Below are 20959 nucleotides of genomic sequence, written 5' to 3'. Positions count from 1 at the left end.
GTTACATTGCAAAAAAAGTGCAGTAGGTTGAGAGGGCTTCAAATTTGTTGGCTTCTCCTTTATAAACCATCAGCTGCGTTTTGTTTTTCTACCTTGTCAGCTTTCCCAAGTCTAGCCCAGAATTGAAATTATGTTGTGCTCTGCAGTCAAAGCTCTAGCTGTGGGGTCTCACTTGGTGTTATTTTCACTTCAGCATTACAGAGGAAATACAGTTTTAGTGGGTGATATGTAGACTCTTGTATTGCCTGACAGGATACCAAGCTGGAGACTGCTCTGGTTCCTGTGCCCTTGCATTGCCCTCTTGCTATGCCTTATCCCCAAGTTTTGAGTCTAGCTAGATCCACGCTCACCTTTCATTGGGAGCTGTGCCAATGAAATAGGCATTAATAAGGGAGAAAGGAGGAAGGACAGAGAGAAAACGAGAAGCTTTTTTTCTTGTTGTAATACATCCCAGCTAAGTTACAATTAGTTCCCTTGGAATTGCCTGTATTCAAAACCTGTGTTGCTATGGTAAAATTTTTGAAATAGTGCACGCTAATTTGTTCATAATGTTGATGAATTCAGGAGCTTTTTAAACCTCTGTAAAAAAATGTTTGTGCTTTCAAAATAAGCATATGCTTCAAAATAAAACTACAGTCAGCACTTGGTATAAGAAAAAAATTAAGTGACATTTCTCATGTTTAATTGGTAAATGTAAAATTCAGGAATACAGGTAAATATACAATTTGGAAATACAACATTTGAAGTACAGCAGTGTAGTAGTTTCTTAAAGCTAGATGTGTTACAGTGGAAGTGTTGTGTCCAATTAATTGTATGTGAGTCTGGAAGTCAAGAGAACTGGTATTTGCAGGTTACCACCTCAAATCTGTTGCTGCGTGATCTTGGGCACAATTTGTTTCCATATGTTTACTCTTGCAGTTTTTACAGAGCATTCTATGATGTGAATAAAACGCAGTGTATGATTATTAGTCTGTTCCTCTTTGTGCCATTTACTTGCATCCTGTAGATACAAATGTATTTTTCTGATTTCTTTATTCAGTTCTGGCTTTGTATTATAAACTAGTTGTTTAGGATTCTTTTTTCTGATAATACAGAAACAAAAGTAGTGTAGTTCTATAGAACTTGTCTAATGCTTTATGTTACAGTATATTTTTCCTATTTTATTTCTTTCAAAAATCCTAGTGGTTTTGTGTGGGTTTTTTTTCTGAAGAGGCACATATTCTTAAAATATGTAATCATGATATCACATATGCAGCTTCAGTTCCCTGTGTTTGGATCTTTTTCGTTCAGTGTGTGTTGTGCCGTATGCATTGTGGATGTTTTAAAGGTGATGGAACAAGCTCCTGGTAGACAGACAGCATGTTTGGATTTCTGAGCTTTCTGTGAAAATTATTGCACAGTCACAGACAAGATTATTAAAATGTAAAATGCCTTTTTATTTTGAAAATATAAGGAGATAATGTCAACAACATCAAAACCCTATGAGAATCCCTCCTGAAATTGATACTCCCTCCCAAACTCCAGAATTGCTGCTGGCTGCAGCAGAATTGTGCTGTCTGCTCTAGTCCTGCTACACAACAGGCACATCTTCAAATTGCCTTGGAGACTTTTGCACTATGGTAGCATTCTTACTTTGAATGCATGCAAATTAATTCTATGCAGTCCACTGACCAAAATCTTGTGGAATTAGGTAACAGTGGTGGGGTTTGGGGTTTTTTTTTTTTGTTTTCCCTTTTGAATACCAGTGATGAAATTTGCATTGATTTCAGTAGTGTAGGTTAAATACTGGGAGCTATTAACTGTGATTTCTGGTCGTGAGTACTGTAGATTGCTGCTGTCTGGCAGGAAAGGGTGGAGAGGTTTTCACTGTTGCATACAGCGCATTTATTTTGGTCTTGCTCAAAAGAACTATGATTTGATCTTGATATGTGTGGCAATGTGCTGAGGGACCCTTTCTAGTTTATACTCAACCTGTATTAAGCAACAGTGGGTTGGCACATCATCATAGAAGTATGTGTGCAAAGGTAGGTAGAGTATCTGAAAAAACAGTGGAGAAATGGCTGAATTCAACCATTTAGCCCAGAGGACTGAAAAACATATTTCTCACTTTCTGCTGTTTTCACAGAATTGCAGAATGATTGGGGTTGGAAGGCGCCTTTGGAGATTGTCTAGTCCAAGTTTTCCTTTTAAAAAAAGAGAGATGCTCCTGCCTCTGGTTTTGTCTTATCCAGCCAGGTTTTTTTTCTCCCTCTAGCAGTGGAAGTTTGCAGACCAGCCTTGCAACAAGCTGCATGCTGTTCTTCACACTTTCGAACAACCAGCTGTAAATACTCTTGAACACTAGATGGCACACGTTCAACAGGACAACTTAGCTACAGCCCTGTGTCAAAGGGTGATTAAAACATGAAAATGAGGTGCCACCTAGTATTTCTAGTATGGCAAAGACAACTGTGAGCAACAAGGAGCTTTTCTAGACAGTTTGTATGAAAGGTTGTCTCTTTACTTTCTGAGATTATCATATAGGGATCATATAGAGTATTCTGCCTGTGTGAAATTAAAAAGAAAATTCTACTTGGTACTTTTTAGCTTGAAACAAATGCATAGAAGTTTTCTTTGGAATAGAGCGTCAGACACTTAAAGCTGTTACGCTAAATGCCATTTATAAACGTCATTCCTTCCATGCATCCTGAAGTTTATAGAAGGCATTTTATTAAACATGTATTGCTCTAGATTGTTCAAGAACTGTATTCTCATCAAATCTTAAGGTGGTAACTTCAGAAACACAAAGCATGAGTTTGCTTTTTAACTTAGGCAAATATACTTTGTGTAAGTAGGAATGTGGGAATGTGTAAGTAGTTACTTATTTGTGGTGCTCTATAAAAGCCTAATAAACCATAGAATTCAGAATATGGGATTAGAAAGTAGTGTGTTTACTAGTGCATTTTTAATATAACAAGTTTCTTAAAACAGTCTTTTGTGTGGTAGCATGATAAAAATCCTCACTGGTTTTAAAAAAAATACATTTTGATGCACTGAGATATTTAGCTTGCACTAGCAACTCTGAAATTCACAGAAGAAGATAAGACTGTGAAAAAATGTCTTGGACCAAAAGGTGATCACAAAGGTGATAAAATAAATTTAATTTCTGGAATTTAATTTTGAAAATGTAGCAAGAATCTCAAAGCACATCCAAAAGGGATTGTCTGTGAAGAGGAAGAAAAATTTGCTCCCTGTCTCTTGCATGCAACAACCTGTTCTTTCTATCTGCCACCTTTAGTATTTTTAGTGGTCATTGTCATAAACAGTTTGGGATCCCAGGTGTTTGCATTTATCAGCTGTTTAGCCTGCTTGATGTTGCTCTGGATATCCTTCCATGACTTTGATGTTAGTTATTTTGAAGAACCTAATCCTGAGAAAATCTGAGAATTTAGAAAGAGTAGATCCGAGATTTACAGTTTAATAATTTCAGTTACCACCCATGAGTTAAGCTGTCAATTTTTCAATGGCCGTTGTTCTTATTAATGACTAATGTTCTTTCATTTGTTTTTCAACAGCCACAAGCAGCAACCCATCCTGCCATTTTCAGAATTGTTAATGAAATTTTCAAGTAAGTTTTGAAATTATATTGAGAAGTGTTTCAAATGATCAGTTTATACATTGAGGTTTTCCTCATGAGAAGGAGGAGTACAATAATTTGGGATTATATTTGGGAAATTATAATTTCAGGATGTCTTTCTTTAGCTGTATGCCTTAGTGTCCCCTTCTGGGTAATATAATGCAAGTAATGAAAAATATTACAAATCCTGTGAACTTTACATAAAAGTTACATTATAATAATCATTGATATAGTTGACTAAATTGTATTTTCCCCTTTAAAAATTATAATTTATTTTGTAATTCAGCAGAGATTTGTGATTGAAATGTGATTTTGAGGTGAAAATTTTAAGTGCTGAAATGGCTTGGCCCATGCCAGCATGAAGATGGAATTTAGCTAAAACATTTGCACTTACTAGCATAGCCTCTTTTACATTATGTTAGTAGTCTTCAGGATTGGTATCACATGTGCTCTTAATGGCATTAAACTATTGATCTGCCTGTTAATAATGAGTTTGGTTTTGAATGCATGAAGATTATTTTGAAGCAATATATAGTGTTTACCACATGGGGGCTTCCAGTCCTTTGTCCTCAGTTTTCAGTGGCTTTTTCACTTCACTTGACTTACTATTTTATCATTCTTTTAAAGTAGATCTACTGCTGGGGTTATCGGTATTACAGTTTTGCTACAACAATAATGTATTTAGTGACTGATATTCTTTGTTCATCAAGTGTTTTCCTTTTCAAGAAGAAAGGGCTCCCAGGTGCAGGTGTTTGGGGGCATTTGTGTGTCTGTGCGCATGTTTAGGTTTGTGCAGGCGCTTACAGAAGAGTCTTTGCTGTAGAAAGTGTGGACTGCTGTATTGTGGGAGTGGAACCACTCAGCAGCTATTGCTATGGCAGTCCTTTCTGTTGCTGTGGTCCACTGTCTGAGCACAGCTAGCATTTTCTGAATAGTTGAGACCAGTCACTTTCCCAAAGCAAAATGCACTTGAAAATTGATGTGACTTCAACAGACCTGTACTGATGTCTTAGGCTGGAGGTTGTATATTGTGATGGTACAGGGAGACAAAATTTGTTCAACCTTCTTGGCTTATTTAGGGCCATGGTATATAAAATGCTTTCTAAAAATAACACAAGACTACATAACTGTTTTGCACCCTTTCCATTTGGTAGACAGTAGAAATTAATGAGATGCTTCTTTCTCAGATAATGCCAGACTTTGTCCGGCAGAGTGTTTCCTGATAAAACTTGGCACTTTTATTAATGTTCCAAATTGTCTTAGAAATTCCTGTTGCTCAGCCTGCATTTCTGCTCCCTTGTTTCCTTTCCATTGTTTCTACTTAGTATGCTTGTTCCTCTATCTTGTTGATATTAAACCCTTAATACGTTTTAAAAGTACTATGTTTCAGGTCTTCTTGGTATTAAGTGAAGCTATATATGTTAGCTAGCTTTTGCAGACCAGTTGGTTTCTGTGGCTTTGTGTTCATCTTTGTTGTATTTTTCTGACATCCTTCCAACTATTATCAAGTGGTATGCAGACGTTAAGATCCTATTCTAGATGTAGTCACATGTGAGATTATAGAGCGCTGCTGATAAAGAACTTGTACTTCATTGTTTGGAAACTGTATTATGTTTCTACACCTGGCAGAAAAGTCCTTTTATTTTGGGGGTTGATACTCTGTTAGAAGCACAGATCTAAGCATTGCGTCTCTTTCAGGAATAACTTTTCCTGCTATTTGCATGCTTTTTATTGAGGTTGATTGTGCTAAATTGTTTTATCTCAAGGATATTAACTTTTATTTTTATTTCCCAAGTAGAAACTTGTTTTGTTGCTGTGTGTGGCTATACAGAAGTCCACATACCTAGAATGTCTTGAATTTCTGCGCACTATTTCTTGTGTTTACATTAGCGATTCTATGTGCTTGTAGTTTTGTGAAATTTCCCTGTTACAGTAATGTTAGCTGTTCTTATCTTATAGATCATTACAGAAGGAACAAAACAATTCTCTAATAAAAAACTTATATCTTAGTGGGAGCTTACTGTGAACATTTTTTCTCCTTACTATTACATGTCTTTCAAATAAGAGAATGAAAATTACGCTTTGCTGCCCATATATTTTTCTGCTCCATTTGCTCAAGGTTACATTTTTCCCTATGGAAGGCCAGTTAAAGCGTTCACTTTCCTGAACCTCCAGAGTGGATTTTATGGTTTCACCATTGAAAGCACATTTGAATGCATTGGTCCCTAATCAAATCTGTAGCGATTACTGATTTGGTGTACGCTTATTTCTGTTCGTGCTTCTGATTGAATGATCACTAAGGAGTCACAGTGACTGAACAGTAGCCGTATTATCTAAGTTCAGTCTCTTTGTGTAGTTTTTTGAATATGTAATTGAATAATATTATCTGATCTGTCATAATCTAACATTTCAATGCTTAGGAATGCACTGCTGGAAACTGATGGAACTCCAGAAGTTATGACCATAATACAGATGTTTACAGAGCTCTTCCTTCAGGCTCATCAGAATGAAAACAAGCAGGTTAGTCAAGATCTATTTCTTAATGTTTCTTTTCGGTGAGAAGCTATGAAAATTCACAAGAAAAGAACAATTCTACTGTTAAGAATGGTGACTGAATATAATGAGCTGAATAATAGCATCTCTTTACAGCTGTATATACATGCCAAAGTTCAGTTCAAACATTTTCACCTGTGAATAAAATTGCAGTGTGAAACCAATATGTACGAGCAATTTACCTGAATTTATCCTGGAGTAACCTTGCAACATAAACTCTGATTTTCACAGGGGCACTTGACCTGTGACGTACTGGCCTTTAATTAGCAGTGTGATTGAATCTGTCTTCTAGCTTCAGGCAATATGAATTCAGGATGAAACTGTGGCTGTTTTGCTTAATATATAGGTGCTGTGCATGTTAATTTTATGCCATCCCGACTACATGGCAGCAGCACATGGTGTAGCCCCAGGTGGGGGTGACTGGGTGGAGAATGCAAGTAAAGATTCCACACCCATCAGACACCCAAGAGCTGTTCCTGTTGTGCAGGTGATGCATTTGCTTCAGGGTGAAGGTCCTTCACCTGCTGGCATTGCAACATGGACTATTGCCCACTTTTTTGAAGTGTATTTAAATATTAAGTTTCCTTTATTTAACTTGTATACAGTTTAATTCATGGGGCTCTAATTAAGGTGTTATCTTCAATATTACAATTTAAAACACCTTGTTTCACAGTTTATGAATCAACCACAATGTTAACTAACAGTTGGCATCCAAAAATGCAGGCACAGACTGCTTCCTAAACTTTGTTTAAATCAGTCAGATCATATTTTTTTGCCATACCAATATTAAATATATTCATAAGGCTCCCATCTTTGTGGTATCTGGATGCCCTTGACAGGACGTAATGTTCTTCATTAGCATTTCACAGAGGAATGGTAAAACCATTAATGACAGAGGATAAAGAAGGTTCTGGCTGGGTCATCTGAGACCTGAGGAATTTATAGTACAGTTAATTGAAAAAAGGCTACACAAACAGATGTGTCCACAAAATTTGCAAAAGAATCAGGTCATGTCTGGCAGTTGCACAGGTTTGCAAGGTAGGAGGATAACGATTCTCTGTTGCAGTGTGGCAGCTGTCAGAAATAGCTGTCTTTTTGAATAACTTTGTAGACCATTTAGAGAGAACAAGGTTTGGCAGAACAAAGCTGAAGAGTGTGAAAAAACAGTGCTACAGGGTTTTAGGAATAGTCTTGTTTCATCTGTGTTTTGGGAGACTGAAAAAGGTATAAACGGAACATGGAGTTTAAATCTACCTACCTAGGAAAAAAGACCATTTGTGTAGTCACTGAATAAGAAATTTAAGAATGGATGTACTGAGATCACTTTTGGGATAATCCTTTCCACGTTTTGTACAAGCAGATCTTCTTTAAGTTTATGATGGTAGTGAAAGCTGACCTAAGGATATTTGGGTCATGTTACTTGTAAATTTATGATCTTAAAGTTCATGTTCTTATTTGATGGAAATTATAATTTCCTCCAGGATTATTTTCCCTTGATCATTTCAGAATTGTCAGTGGTTTTCATGTGGGAATTTTGTTTTAAATAGCTGGATAAATATTTTAAGCCAGTGTTCAACTTTTATTTCCTGTTACACATCATGGCAATTATTATAACGAAGCTCGTTCTGTGTCTTTGTACCTTGTTTTGCACTTTGTGATGACTTATGTAAGGGAAGAACTGCCTAAAATACTGTGTTTGTATGAGAGGAAGCAAACGTTTTTTGCTTTGCTTAAACAGTATGCTGAAAACTGGTTTTCACTTACTTTACAATACTGTTTTCATATGTAACTCATGCTGTGGGTTGTCTTGGCTACTACTAACTGTGTCAAGGTCTGCTTTTTCATGGGGATTTTTGGTGCAAGCTAATTGGCTACATGCATACTTTAGCATAGGGATTATTAATTTTTAATTAATCTAATTCCACTTGACAAGTAGGCTTTTAGAATCTTACCATACCAGTGATACACAGATTGTCTGAGAATACTGTATATATTATTGTGCTGTAATTTCTATTAACTGTTATTTACAGAACAGAAAAAGGAGTAGAGCGAGAGTGTATCATTCTGTTTGTTTATAAGATGCATGCGTGTATATCCCAAAAGAAATGTTACTAAATACAGTCTTCATTGGATTTAGAAATTAATCACATTGTATAGACTCTGTATTCCCAGTCTGTGTTTCAAGAGATCATCTATTTGCTAGTCTCTTATTCCTAAAGAAAGGAGACAGAAGAGCTCTAAGGTCATTGGTATGAATACTTGAAGACTGAAAGGACAGAATCATAGAGTGGTTGAGATTGGAAGGTACCTCTGGAGGTCATCTTGTCCAACCCCCCAGCTGAAGCAGGGCCACCCAGAACCAGTTGCCCCAGACCATGTCCAGTCAGCTTTTTAATATCTCCAAGGACTGAGACTCTACAATCCCTCTGGGCAACCTGTGCCAGTGCTCAGTCACCCTCACAGTACAAAAAAGGAAAGAAAAAAAAAAAAAAAAAAAAAGCGTTTTCTGATACTCAGATGGAACCTCTTATGTTTCAGTTTGTGCCCATTGCCTCTGGTCCTGTTATAGGCCCCACTGAAGAGAGCCTGGCTCCATCTTCTTTGCACCCTCCCTTCAGGTGTTGATATACATTGATAAGATCCCCCTTGAGCCCTCTCTTCTCCAGGCTCCCTCAGCCTTTCCTCATAGGCGAGATGCTCCAGTCTCTTAATCGCCCTTGTGGCCCTTCGTTGAACTCTCTCCAGTATGGCCATGTCTCTCTTGTACTGAGGAGCCCAGAACTGGACATAGTACTCCAGGTTTGGCTGCTGGAGCGGCGGCTCACCAGTGCTGCAGAGAGGGGAAGGGTCACCAATCCGTTGCCTATGCCGCTCAAGACACCATTTGCTGCCTTTGCCACAAGGGCACATTGCTGGCCCACATTCAACTGGGTGTCCACCAGGACGCCCAGGTCCTTTTCTGCAAAGCTGCTTTCCAGCTGGTTGGGTCCCAGCATGTACTGTTGCCTGGGATTGTTCTTTCCCAGGTGCAGGACTTTATCCTTTCTCCTAGTTGAACTTCATGAGGTTCCTGTCAGACCGTCTCTCCAGCCTGTCAAGGTCCCTCTGGATGGCAGCACGACTCTGGCCTATCGCCCACTTCTCCCAGCTTTGTGTCATCAGCAAACTTGCTAGGCGAACGCTCTGCCTCATCATCTGGGTCATTAATGAAGACGTTAAACAGGAATGGACCCAATATTGACCCTTGGGGTACACTGCCGGTTACTGGCCTCCAGCTAGGCTTTGTGCCATGGATCACCACCCTCGGGGCCTGGCTGTTCAGCTGCATTTCAGTCCACCTCAAAGGAAGTTCATATTGCATATGCACATGCATGCTATGCATTAGACGTGCCTGTAGTAGATGTTTGCAGAACAAAAAGATTAAAGGTATGCTGCTGCTAGTCTCAATTACACAAGCAGCAATGTTCACAGTACACAAATCGCACGTACCCAGATAAACAGAGGACAAGTCTGTTATCTATGACTACCCTACCTTGCGCTGAATCGGATCCTAAGAATTTTAGGTTTCCATTTTTTAACGTAAGGCGATAATCTACATCACACGCTCAGGTTTTGTAGATGTTATTAGTTCTTAGTTTAATGTGATCTGTGAACCTGTTTACACTGGAAAATGAAATTAAATTAATTAGTGTCTCTCTTAACCTCTGCATATTGAGAGTGAAGACATTTGTGATTACAGGGAAAAAGCTGAAGAATATTAAGATATAATTTTCTTCATACTCTGAATCTTTTTTAATGCAGGTATTTTAAAAATCCATAAATAATTACTTTTTCTAAGCAAGCTTTTCCTAAATATCCCCCTTTTTCCTTTATGTGAAATCCTAAAATTAAGTGTAGAGTTTTTGTGTTCTCTTGCTTCAGTCTGTATTGTTAATTACCACCTTAGATGAAATTGTTCGCTGTGGGTTTGTTTTGAAAACTGACCAGAAAGCTCTAAAATAATGATTTTGTATCTTAGCACAAATTTCCACTGAAGGCCTACTTCCCTTACCATCACCAGCCTCTTGTAACAGCTTTACTCAGACGTCCTTTTGGTAAGTTTCTTTATGAAATATATGCAGCATTAGCCAACCTGCATGATCTGTCTATGTTTTAAAATAACTTTAAAAGGGATTAAGACAAAATTTTGCCATTTCCTAAATAGGGTGTGTTGACTTAGCAATTTTAATAATATTTTTTTAATGTATTTTTTTGCAGGAACTTCTAATTCTTATGTAACAATAATACAGATGTAACTTAAAAGAATTTAATAAAAAAAGAATTAAACCACAAATTAATAACAAAGAGTGCATAATTTTGTAGGAACGAAGACAAGTTACTGAGAATGTAAAAATACTAAATTATCTTATAATATTAGTAATTGTCATTATGAAAATTTTCATATGTATATTACAAGAAATAGCCTTGCCATTTGTCTCTAAAGCTTGAATTCTGGTGATCTTTTAGATTGCAAACCTAATACTGTTTTCAGGTTTCCCATTTTTATAGGTCAAGAAACCACTGCTCAATATGGTACAGTTTTTCATGAGCAATAATTTCAGCTCAGTACAAGAGCCTCTGGGAATGTTACTCCACTGATTATATATTTAATATCGAGGTAGCTTTTACACAAGGGTACATCAGCCTCATTTGAATATTCCTAGCTGTACTTCCTTAGGTGGCTTTGTCAATGCATTGTTCTAAGACACACGGTAATAGGTATTATTGAAAATTGGGAAATTTTAAAATGAAATTTTAAATGCTTTGTGATCACTGAATCAAGTTGCACAAATTTTAATGCTGGCTTAATATGGTTAATTTCACTGTTCTGTTCTAGTTGGATAGACTAGACTTTTAAGAGTTATATTTCCATCTTCCCTCCTCAGAACTGCCAACTACACACCGGTCTCAACACTTGAAACACATTTCGGATATGCTCAAAGCACTAGTAGAAGATGCAAACATTAGGTAAGCAGTATTATATTTTCTTTTTGTCCTTTGCATATGCATCTTTGTGAAAAGTCTTGTCAGTTGAAGTCTTTAGTGGCTACATTTCATCATTTGCTTACTATTCTCTAAACAGTTTTGTTTTAAATAATAGGACTTAGATTACTTACTGAACCTGAACTTTGTAGCACCTATAGACCTGACCAATAAGCCTTTGAGCAAACAAAATTTTGTCATTCTTTTCATTTCAGCAAATAGCTAGCAGTATAACAGAAATGCTTACTTGACTACTGTCCCATTTCTCCCCCAAAACTTTTAAAACTGATTCTGGATTGAATAATAAGACAACTCTTCCAACCAGAAAAGCAGCTAGTATTGGAAAGTGCCTGTTGTGAGAGGTACTGTTTTATGAAGGAGATTGTATTTGCTTTCTGCAGGCTTGTGCAAACATCCAAACTTCAAATTTCTAGGTTTTTTTCATAAAGATATGAACTGCTAGACTGCAGTATCATTGTTTGTTACATTTCTCTCTGAGCTGACACCCCGTGTTTCTGACCTGGTGCCCTTAGCTTTTTTTGTCCAAATAGTTGCTGTAATGAATGATAGTGTTTGTCTACATGAATTCTGCTTTGGTAGTAGATGTTCTAGGACGATATGAAAATAATGAAAGAAGATACATCTCTATCTGTGGCTGCCCTGCAATTCTTTCTTATCAAGTGTGTGATGAGACCTGACTAACTAGAGCTTGAGCTATGAGTCTCCTTAGATCTGCTCTGAGAGTGAGCTTTCCAAAGAATATTGAACAGCTTTTAAATTCAAAGAAACAAATTTCATTTTGATTTAAAACCTGAAATATTTCAATAGAAATATGGAATGTGTGGGCCAGATAGACTTGCAAAACAAGATGTCCAACTATCCCCCTGTGTCCTGGAAGGCAGATACTTGCACCCATGCTTGGTTTCAGTTAACTCATGGAGGCTTTTATTTTGTTGTTGAGTGGCAGAAAAAAGCTTTTTGCTGTTCCTTCTGAGGTTGGTCTGGCTGCTGGCCACTTCTCTCTCTCTGTATGAGCTGCAGTTCATTGCTATGTCTCGCCTGTTCATCCCTGAAGTCTGTCAAACCTTTCTGCCCTTGGAGTGTGACCAGTAGCTGACCCTGGCTTGTTAAAGAAACACATAATTCAAACTTAGAACAAACAAATAAAACAAATATAATCCATCATAATGTGTTACAATAATAGAGCGTGTTTGTTCTCCTATTGTTGCCTAGCCCTTTCTTGGCTTATATTTTCTTTTTCCCCCTTTTCTTTGATAGTACGCTAGTTTGAATAGTATTGTACTTGCCAGAATATCATCTTACTTCTTTTAGAACTTGTGCAATGATTATGTTTTCTACCAAATCACTCTCAGTTACAAAGAAAATGGATCTGGCTTAAGTTTTTAAATACTAATATTCATGAGGAAACTGTATTCAATTTTCTTTTATTGCTTTATTCCTGATTCTGCATCCTTTCTACTTAACAAGATCAATGGAGGAGCAAAAAATACTACTATACAGCATATCCTCTTGCTTCTTATAGTCAGTGCTCTCTGTTTATATAGCTTGTTTTGCAATGGTTTTATTTTACACCAAATGTAAGTCTTACAGCAAGGTGCTTTCTGTGTACTTCTATGCCATTATTTAGTATATGTAGTCATCTCAGTGAATAATAAATATTATGTGACACTTTAAACCAGAAATCAAGTGATGTACATTTTACATGAGGATGTCCCAGAAAAAGTGAAGGGCCACTTTTGGCAATGACAGTGGAGCAGTTAACATGGGTGCCACTACAGAGAGGGTAGAAACAGCAGTGGGGACAGAAATGGAGGGTACAGGACTCGAAACCGGGCACTGGGCACTGTGGTGGTACAGGAAAGTCATGTTGAGTTACAAGTGCAGTGGTGCCTAGGCTCTCTAGGCAAGAATTACATTCTGTTCTGCTAAGTACCTGTTAAAATTAGTTTAATGCTTAAAGTTTTAGGACTTGTATTTACCCTTTGAGCTATGAACACTTCCAGTCGTAAATACTGTCAATATTACCCTAAGTATAGTTAATCTGTTCTCAGTGATTAGCTTTTAATTAAATTTCATCTTTGTGCATCACTGGGTTTCAGAGCTAGCCTATACACTTACATTGCCACAGCATTGAATTATAGTCAGATAAGTAGATTATTTTGCTGAGGGGAGGGCTGTTGTCCTAGATCACTTATCACATTTGTTTGTTTGTTAAGTTGCATTTCCAGATTCTGGTATCTTCAAAGACTTTACCAGTGCTGATCCCGTTCCTTTAGCTAAGGAATTTTAGTCTGAGATTTTGTCACACACCTCTAGTTCCCTGCAGTCTGAACCATGCTGCTGCCCTTCCAAAAGCTGTGGGTTATCAACAGTGGTGACTTGTAGCACTCACCTCAGTACTGTATTTTCTCTCTGTGAATCTATGTCACTCTGTGTCAACCTCTTATGTCTGATGTCAGTGATCACGCTTATCCAAAAATACTGATGTGGTGGATTTGTGTTCTAGGAATAGGATTTTGAGACCCTGAGATTCTGCGGCATATAGACAGTATCATTTATAGGATCAATAATTGCTGGGTCACCTGTAGACAACATCAGTCACCAGTATACTCCAGACATAGAATACTATCTGCACCTATCACACCTTCATCCATAAAACTGGGCCTCCCACCTCTTCAGAAAGTCTAAAAGATAAAGCAGTTTATTCCAACTATGACCTTGTCATGTTCCCCAGATGACATGATGGTATCAGACAACTTCATCAACTCCTGGAATTTCTGAGATCTCTTGGAGTTTCCTGGGAAGGGTGGCACAGCAGATCTTGGAGTCCCCAGGAATAAAACATAAGAAAAATCTCTAATTCTTCAAACTTTTGCCAAACTTAATAGGAACAATTGTTCCTGGTTCTTAATCTCCTTCCAGCTGTCCTTCTGTCTGTCCTTCCTTACACACTCAGTTTGACTTTTTGCTTTGGAGATGCCTACCTTTAGTTCGCATCTCCCCGTTATTTCTATTTTTTTTAGTCTTATCTTTACTTTAGAAGAGTACATATAAGAAGGTGTAGAGATGAGCTGTGGTCCATTCTCACCTTTCTTTTTCTTACTGCAGTAACCCAGTTGTAAATACCTTCAAAATTTTCATTAAAGAGGACCTGAATTTTAAGAATCAGGAGATGAATATCCTTAAAAACTTTATATTTAGTCCATCTAAATTTAATTCCTCATGAATTACCAAAAAACTTGTGCCTTGTGAATTACCAAAAACCAGAAGATAACCCTGGAAAGCAACAGAGAGAAATTGGAAGACAATATAAGGCAACATACAATAAGTATGTTAAGAATACAACACTTGAGATACAATTTAAAGTTTTGAAAATCCTTCAACTGGAGAGTATAAACGATAAGGTTTAATTTTATGATGTAGATTTTAATACATGGTATTTTGTCACAGCTTATTAGAAACTGGTGTTACGGCTAGTCTGTTCTACGGACAAAGTTAATCTGTTAGTAGCACTGGGTATGTCTCATTTGATCATGACTGCAGATAATAGAGTAGTACCTGGCTGTATGCTTAGCAGTTAAGGCATTATTTGTTGAAGAGTAGTTGAATGGTTTTTATTTTCATGCCAGCACCCTTTGCAGTTAACTTAAGACATTTTAAAACGTTAAATAACAAGAAATACTTAATTGTGTCTCTGTTATTTTCCAGTTCTCTTGCTGACCTTTTTGAAATTTGGTTTTTCGTTGCTCGTTTTGGAGAATGGCTGGATATTGCTGCAGAACAATTACTGAGGGCTGCTGTAGAACCAGATGCTTTGCTGTGGCTGCTGGCTTTTTACTACTGTCCTCAGAATGAAAATCAACAAAGGACTCAAACAATGGTGGGTAAAGTAGCAATAGTAAGCAGCACTAAGCAGTCAATAGTCTGCTTATATCTTATTGATATAAAACAAATAGTGCACACCAGAAAAATGAAAGGTCTACACTGGAGAAGGGTTTTGGCTTTACAAGGTGTCCTGGGAATTGTGTTGCCATGGAGAAGTTGAAAGTTAATTTTTGTGGATTTTCTTGGTGACATTTAGAAAACACTTTTCCTCTTTATAGTATACTATATAGATTAGTGCCCTCCTGACTTTCTTTTGGATAACTTGGGTGCTTTTAATCACAAGTAAAACTACTCTAGGAATGGTGTTTTTTAAATCACTGTGTGGCAGAATTCAGCATTCCTGTGTTATGGCATCTTCTGAGAAGGAAACACAAGAGAAATCACAACAGCAGTTGAAGCAGTAAAGATACTTATCAGACACAGCCCTGAATCCTAACCTTGCCCATCTATTCTCATTTCTCTTATGTATCTTTACTAATTTTTGGCATGTATGAGATCGTAACAAGTATGTTATATTCCCACATGCTAGGTGTCTTAACAGAAGGAAGCAGTATTCTAACCTCATGCATTGTACTGTGTGAAGAGTGCTCTGTGTCTCTGTATGCATACAAATACATGAAAGCCTTTAAGCTGGGCCTATTATGCAAGTTTGAACTAGCCCAAGCAATCTGATCTACAAAGCCCAGATACAAAATCTGTCTGTAGCATCTCTAGTTTTCCTTAATTCAAAACCAGATTCTGTTTGATTTAAAAATGCAGACCAGTACACCACGCTAGTAAAACATCATGCTTTCATTTTACATCTAATGGTCAATGTACAACAGTGTGTTCTGCAGTATTTTATTTCCTTCCCTTCCCCTCCCGCCACCCAGATGGCACTACAAATGCAAGCTCACATCCCAATCACTTCTTAATTTTTTTTCTCTTTAATTTCTTATAGTCTAGGAGCAGGGGTGGACTGTTAGCTGAGCAGAGTTAGGTTAGAGCTACAGTGAAATAAAGAAACCAGGGTTGGGTTTAGAATGCAGTTTTGGCAAAGAAGGCAATACCCAAGCAATAAACATGAGGAATGAAACTGAAGGACTGTAGGTGCAGATCTATGTATGGAATATTGTTCTAACTCCAGCACCACAGAATGAAATCACATTGTCCCATATGTAAAATCATCTCCCTGTGTGTCCCCTATTCTATCAGATTGTTATTCCTGTCATAATGTATGACAAACTTTAGTGATAAAAAAGCTTTTCCACTGAGAGCACACACAGTTACTTATCAGTTCCTAGAAGTCTAATATTTAAGTTCATTATGATTATTTTCTTTATTTACTTCAAGACCTTTTTTCTCCCACAGGTCAGGCTACTTCAGAAGCATTCCCACAGTTCATGCAAAGCTTCTGCCTTTAGTTAGATATTAGCTTTTTCTTTTATTTTGTCCTCTGTCAAGTTAGCTCTCAGCTCTTTCAAAGGGAGTGGTTTCCTCCTCAACGCCTGCACCTTTCACCAGTTAAGGATTAAGATGGGATGGGAGATTCTGGCGGTCGCCAAGCTGGAGGACTTTTCATTCAGCGTATTTTTGTGTGGAAAGGCATGCACTCATGACTTAAGATTTTGCCTTCCTGATACTCACTTTAGGTAGCAGCTTGTATGTCAACAGAAGTGGAATACATAGGGTTAAAATGATTTAAAGAAGAAAAAGGCTACTTTTGCTGTTCACTAGACTTCACACATATGTGCAGGACTGAATATTCTGCTCCTCAATATTTACTTGGAGTCCTTTCATACCTTTAGACTCTGAAAGCTTGCAGGAACAAAACTTGGAGGTTGGTAACTTTGGCACTAAGGACGAGTCTCCTAGGGTAGGTAAGCTCATGGAACAGAGCCTGCTACTACCAATCTCCATGGGATGGAGGTACAACAAGAATAGGATGCACAGAGGGATATACAATATTGAAGAATTCTAGTTACCTTTCTTTAGGCTCTGGTGTCATTCGTTGCCTCACATGTAATTGTGGACATAATTCAAGAATAGCCTTTTCAGGCTCTTTTATGTGGAATTGTTAATAGGGCAGGGATGAGAAAAGCAAGGTCAGGTAAATGACTGAAACAGATTTTCCTAATGAACACGGTTGAGAAACGGGTGTCCTTTTCCTTTGGCTCTGCAGTGTTATATTTTTCCATTGTTCCTGCACTTACTCATTTGTGGTTTTTTTTCTACCAGTTTGTTTGGCTTATTTTTAATATAGTGAACAGAATTATTGTTAGGATTTTTTGCAATAGTTGCTTATAGTTCTTTTTCCATTGTGTAGGTGCCAAAATCTTCTGTTTTCTACTCCCAGTAAAAATTAGTTTTTATTGGCTAACTCAAAAGGTAGAACCATAAGTTGCACACAACACAGGAAGAAGGAAAAAACTGCATTCGTACCAGAAGATTTTATCAGCTGAGGTCAGGTTGCATGGGGATTTAATTGATTTGTAGCAGCAGTACTGAAATGAGCCCTTGAGGATCCTCTGTTCTTTTTCCCACAATGCAAAAATCTGAGCATGTTCTGCTGAGGGACTTTCTCCATTTCCTTTTATTATTAAAAAAGGTCAAATCCTGGCTTGATGCCCTGCCTGCTTAGTTTGCAAGACCAAAGAATGTTAAAAAATCTATTCTGTCCACCTCCGTGTGTGTGAATCAGTATGAAAGAAATGTGTACAGCCCTTCCTTCCCTGTTCTCCCTGCTGCTTAAATTCAAACTCTGTTCATGTTTGGGTTGTTTCTGCCAAGGATTCAGTTTCCTGTTAGTGAATAAATCCAAAGGAAGAATACCATAGGTATGACCTTTACTCTTCTCTGATCCTGCGTCCTTTGAAATTATTTCCTACAGGTAGAAGCTCAAGCAGTCTACAATCATCTAATGATGCTCTTCAGCTGTAGAGTGCTTTCTATCAAAGATCTGGAGGCTGCTCTACACAGTATAACAGATATAGAGCAGTGTTGTAACCAGCATCTTATAACACATCTTCTTACCAACTTCTTGCTCTTTTCTTCTGGTGGACATATGATTGCCCAGGAATTTGTTTACCATGTAAGTGTTTCTTCCTTTTTTTCGGTTTAAGTAAATTTTTTTTTTATTGTTTTGGGTTTAAATTCCTACCTCTTAATAAAGAAAATACGTAACAGAGAATTAAAGAAGATTGTAACTACAGCAACTGTACCTAACCTTCTACATACTTCAGCTACAATCAAAATATTTTCCTTCTTGGCACTTCTTGACAAGATCTTACTGAAAAGGTTGCTGTCCTGGCTATGCAGCTGCAGAAATATTTGGAGTAGTAGCTTGCAGCTAAGGGATACCTACAGTTCGTTTACACCTGGCATAGACAGCATGTGCAAACATTTTGCTTTTCCCAGTTATAAATCACTCCCTTAATTATCCAGCTGCTGCAGAGATGATGGAACTGTCTTCTCTCTGTTTTCCATTATGTAAAACAACTAGTTACTAAGTGTTAGCATTGATGAGGCAGAAGCTTGGTCCTTTAGTAAAGCCAGAGAGGAAAGTGGTGTGATAATTGAGAGAAAAAAAGAACAAAGACCTGAGAGAGTGTCACTAAGTGTGTGAAAAAAGTTGAAGAGGAGTAAAATACTGGAAGTGCCACAATATCTTGCTATTGTTGATGAGAGCCTTCAGGTATATTGGTGCAAACGGTATGATGTGTTTGTGTCTCTCAAGATAAATAGTGCTATCTCAGTATAAGATTAGGAATTTATTCCTCTCTAACTGTAAAACCATACTCTTTTAAGAAGTACAAGCCTCCTGTGCAAGCTGGGGGCCAGTGTGTGGTTTTAGCACTTCAAAAGTTTTTTTCCTTTCAGCAGCAGTGTGCTTTTCCATCTGTGTAGGGTATATGGCATGTATACGGAGTCTGATTTTATGACACAGGGAACTGGAAACCTATTTTGGTGGTTATTCCTTCTGGCTGACTAAACAGACGTAACATTTTTCTGCTTAAAGACTAAGATAAGGGCTAGCATTTTAGGTGTAAGTTTACAAATGATCAATTTCTTCTTAGCATAAGAATGTAATGATAAAATTCAGGGGGGATTGTATGTGTTTTTACAGTCTGCTGGTTTTAATATTTCTCTTTTGAGGAGTGTGGCTGTTGAGCAGTGATGCTTTCATATACTAGTCTGCTGCTGTAAACCTCTTCAGGAAGACCGAAGGCAATTTCTTGTTTCTTTATAGAAAGCAACATAACTAACTTTCAAAACTCTGAGTATTCCCCAGTGCAGGGTGGTCATGAGCTGTTGTAGGCCAGAGTATGTCAAGCTGATTAATTTTGACTCTATCTGTGTAATCATTAATGTGTAGCTGGGGTCTCCATGTGATTTGAAAAGGCCTGAAGACAACATATGAAAAGCAGAATGGTGTGGAACCAGAATGGGATGCATGGCAGTGGGTTTGGTTAGCTTAATAAATTTTGGCATTAACACAGCAGATAATGTGGATTAAAGTCCCTCCTGATCTGCAAAAATTGCAGCCTAGGGTCTTTTCTTGGTACTTTGTCATCTTTTGGGGAAGGGATTTATTTTTACTTTTGAAACATTTTAGAATTGAATTGTCTCCCCAAGCCCACCCGAAACCTTCATGTTCTTTTAGATGTTTTCTAGGGAGATGAGTTCTAAATGGTTACACTGTCTGACCATTTGTGTTTCCTTTAAAAACTTTTTGACCTCTTAATTTTTTTACTTGAATTTGAGAGAACAGTGGAAATCTGTTCCGCCAAGATGTATGAAAGGAGATGCCTTGGGCAGAAGTTGCTTCTGAACTCAGAGCATCTCACATGTTCAGCGGTGGGAGACAAATCTGTGGTTTTGTTGCAAATATTAACAGAGAGTTCTTAGTACTTAGCAACAACTTAGCATTATTTCCCATGTTCTCTGTTTCCCCTCAGATTACTAAGACAACTGATACAAGCAAAGAAGTTTGTAGCCTTCTTATCCGTACTGCATACAGAATTAACCATAGTGGGGAAGAAAACCAAAGGACTGTGAAGCTGCTGAATGAACTTCTTCAAAAACTAACATTGAAAGTTTAGATTTTTAATATCATCTATTTATCAAACCAACAAATTAGATCTTTATCCGGGTGTCAGGCTTTCATTAACATCTTGCACCGCAATTTACCAAGGGTAGAAAAATATCCACGTAAGCGTATCTCGCAACTTTGTATTCCCTTGTATATATTTGGAAATGATCCTTTGTTTGGAAATGTTAACCTTTTAGAACATGACAGTGAATATTAAAGATGGTTGAAAATTTTATTCTGAGTACCTTCCTTAACAACAGACCTACATCATTTAAAGCAGTTCACTCATCTCCTTCTTGTTTATCTGGCTGAGGATCAGTTTTTCTCCCAAGTTACACATGGTTTTATTAACAAATCATATCCAATTGCTTGGTTGGTAAGTTGTTCCTAAAATGTTTTGTTCTATAATTCTGCTTTGAATGAAACTAACAATGATCTCAAGTGAGAGTTAGTGATTCATGGTGAATGCACTCTATGTTCTCAGGAAATCAACAGTGTTTCCTGAACTTTTAGTTCTTTTTGAAAATGTTTCCAAAATGAAACTCCTCTCAGATTTGCTAAATGATTTTTTTCAGTATTGCTGCTTTTGCAGGACAGTGTTCTCTGCAAAGTGCTATACCAATAGCTGGTCTCTGTCAACAGATACTGCAGGTAGAAGGTTGCTCGCAGTACAGCCTATTTTCAGTGTGCCGTGACTGATGCTATTGTTTATTCATTTAAGAAATCTTTTTTTCATTCAGACAAAACAGGGCAAACACAACATAGGCATAAGGAAACTTTACAGTTTGAGG

At 37.5% G+C, this 20959-nt stretch overlaps 1 protein-coding gene across 1 annotated transcript in view; it reads left to right on the top strand.

The window, feature by feature from the left end:
- Nucleotides 1-20178, top strand: part of FANCC (FA complementation group C) — a 72287-nt gene extending 52109 nt beyond the window's left edge. The window contains exons 8-14 of the mRNA XM_075726852.1: nt 3555-3607; nt 6037-6136; nt 10188-10263; nt 11095-11176; nt 14921-15092; nt 17967-18167; nt 20035-20178. Of these exons, the coding sequence (XP_075582967.1) occupies nt 3555-3607; nt 6037-6136; nt 10188-10263; nt 11095-11176; nt 14921-15092; nt 17967-18167; nt 20035-20178 (828 nt within the window). The remainder of the gene's footprint in view (nt 1-3554; nt 3608-6036; nt 6137-10187; nt 10264-11094; nt 11177-14920; nt 15093-17966; nt 18168-20034) is intronic.
- The last annotated feature ends 781 nt before the right edge of the window (nt 20179-20959 follow it).

This window comes from Pelecanus crispus, chromosome Z, assembly GCF_030463565.1.
Source record: "Pelecanus crispus isolate bPelCri1 chromosome Z, bPelCri1.pri, whole genome shotgun sequence".
Taxonomy (NCBI): domain Eukaryota; kingdom Metazoa; phylum Chordata; class Aves; order Pelecaniformes; family Pelecanidae; genus Pelecanus; species Pelecanus crispus.
Note: the sequence above shows the minus strand (reverse complement) of the source record. Positions and strands in the feature narration are given on the sequence as shown.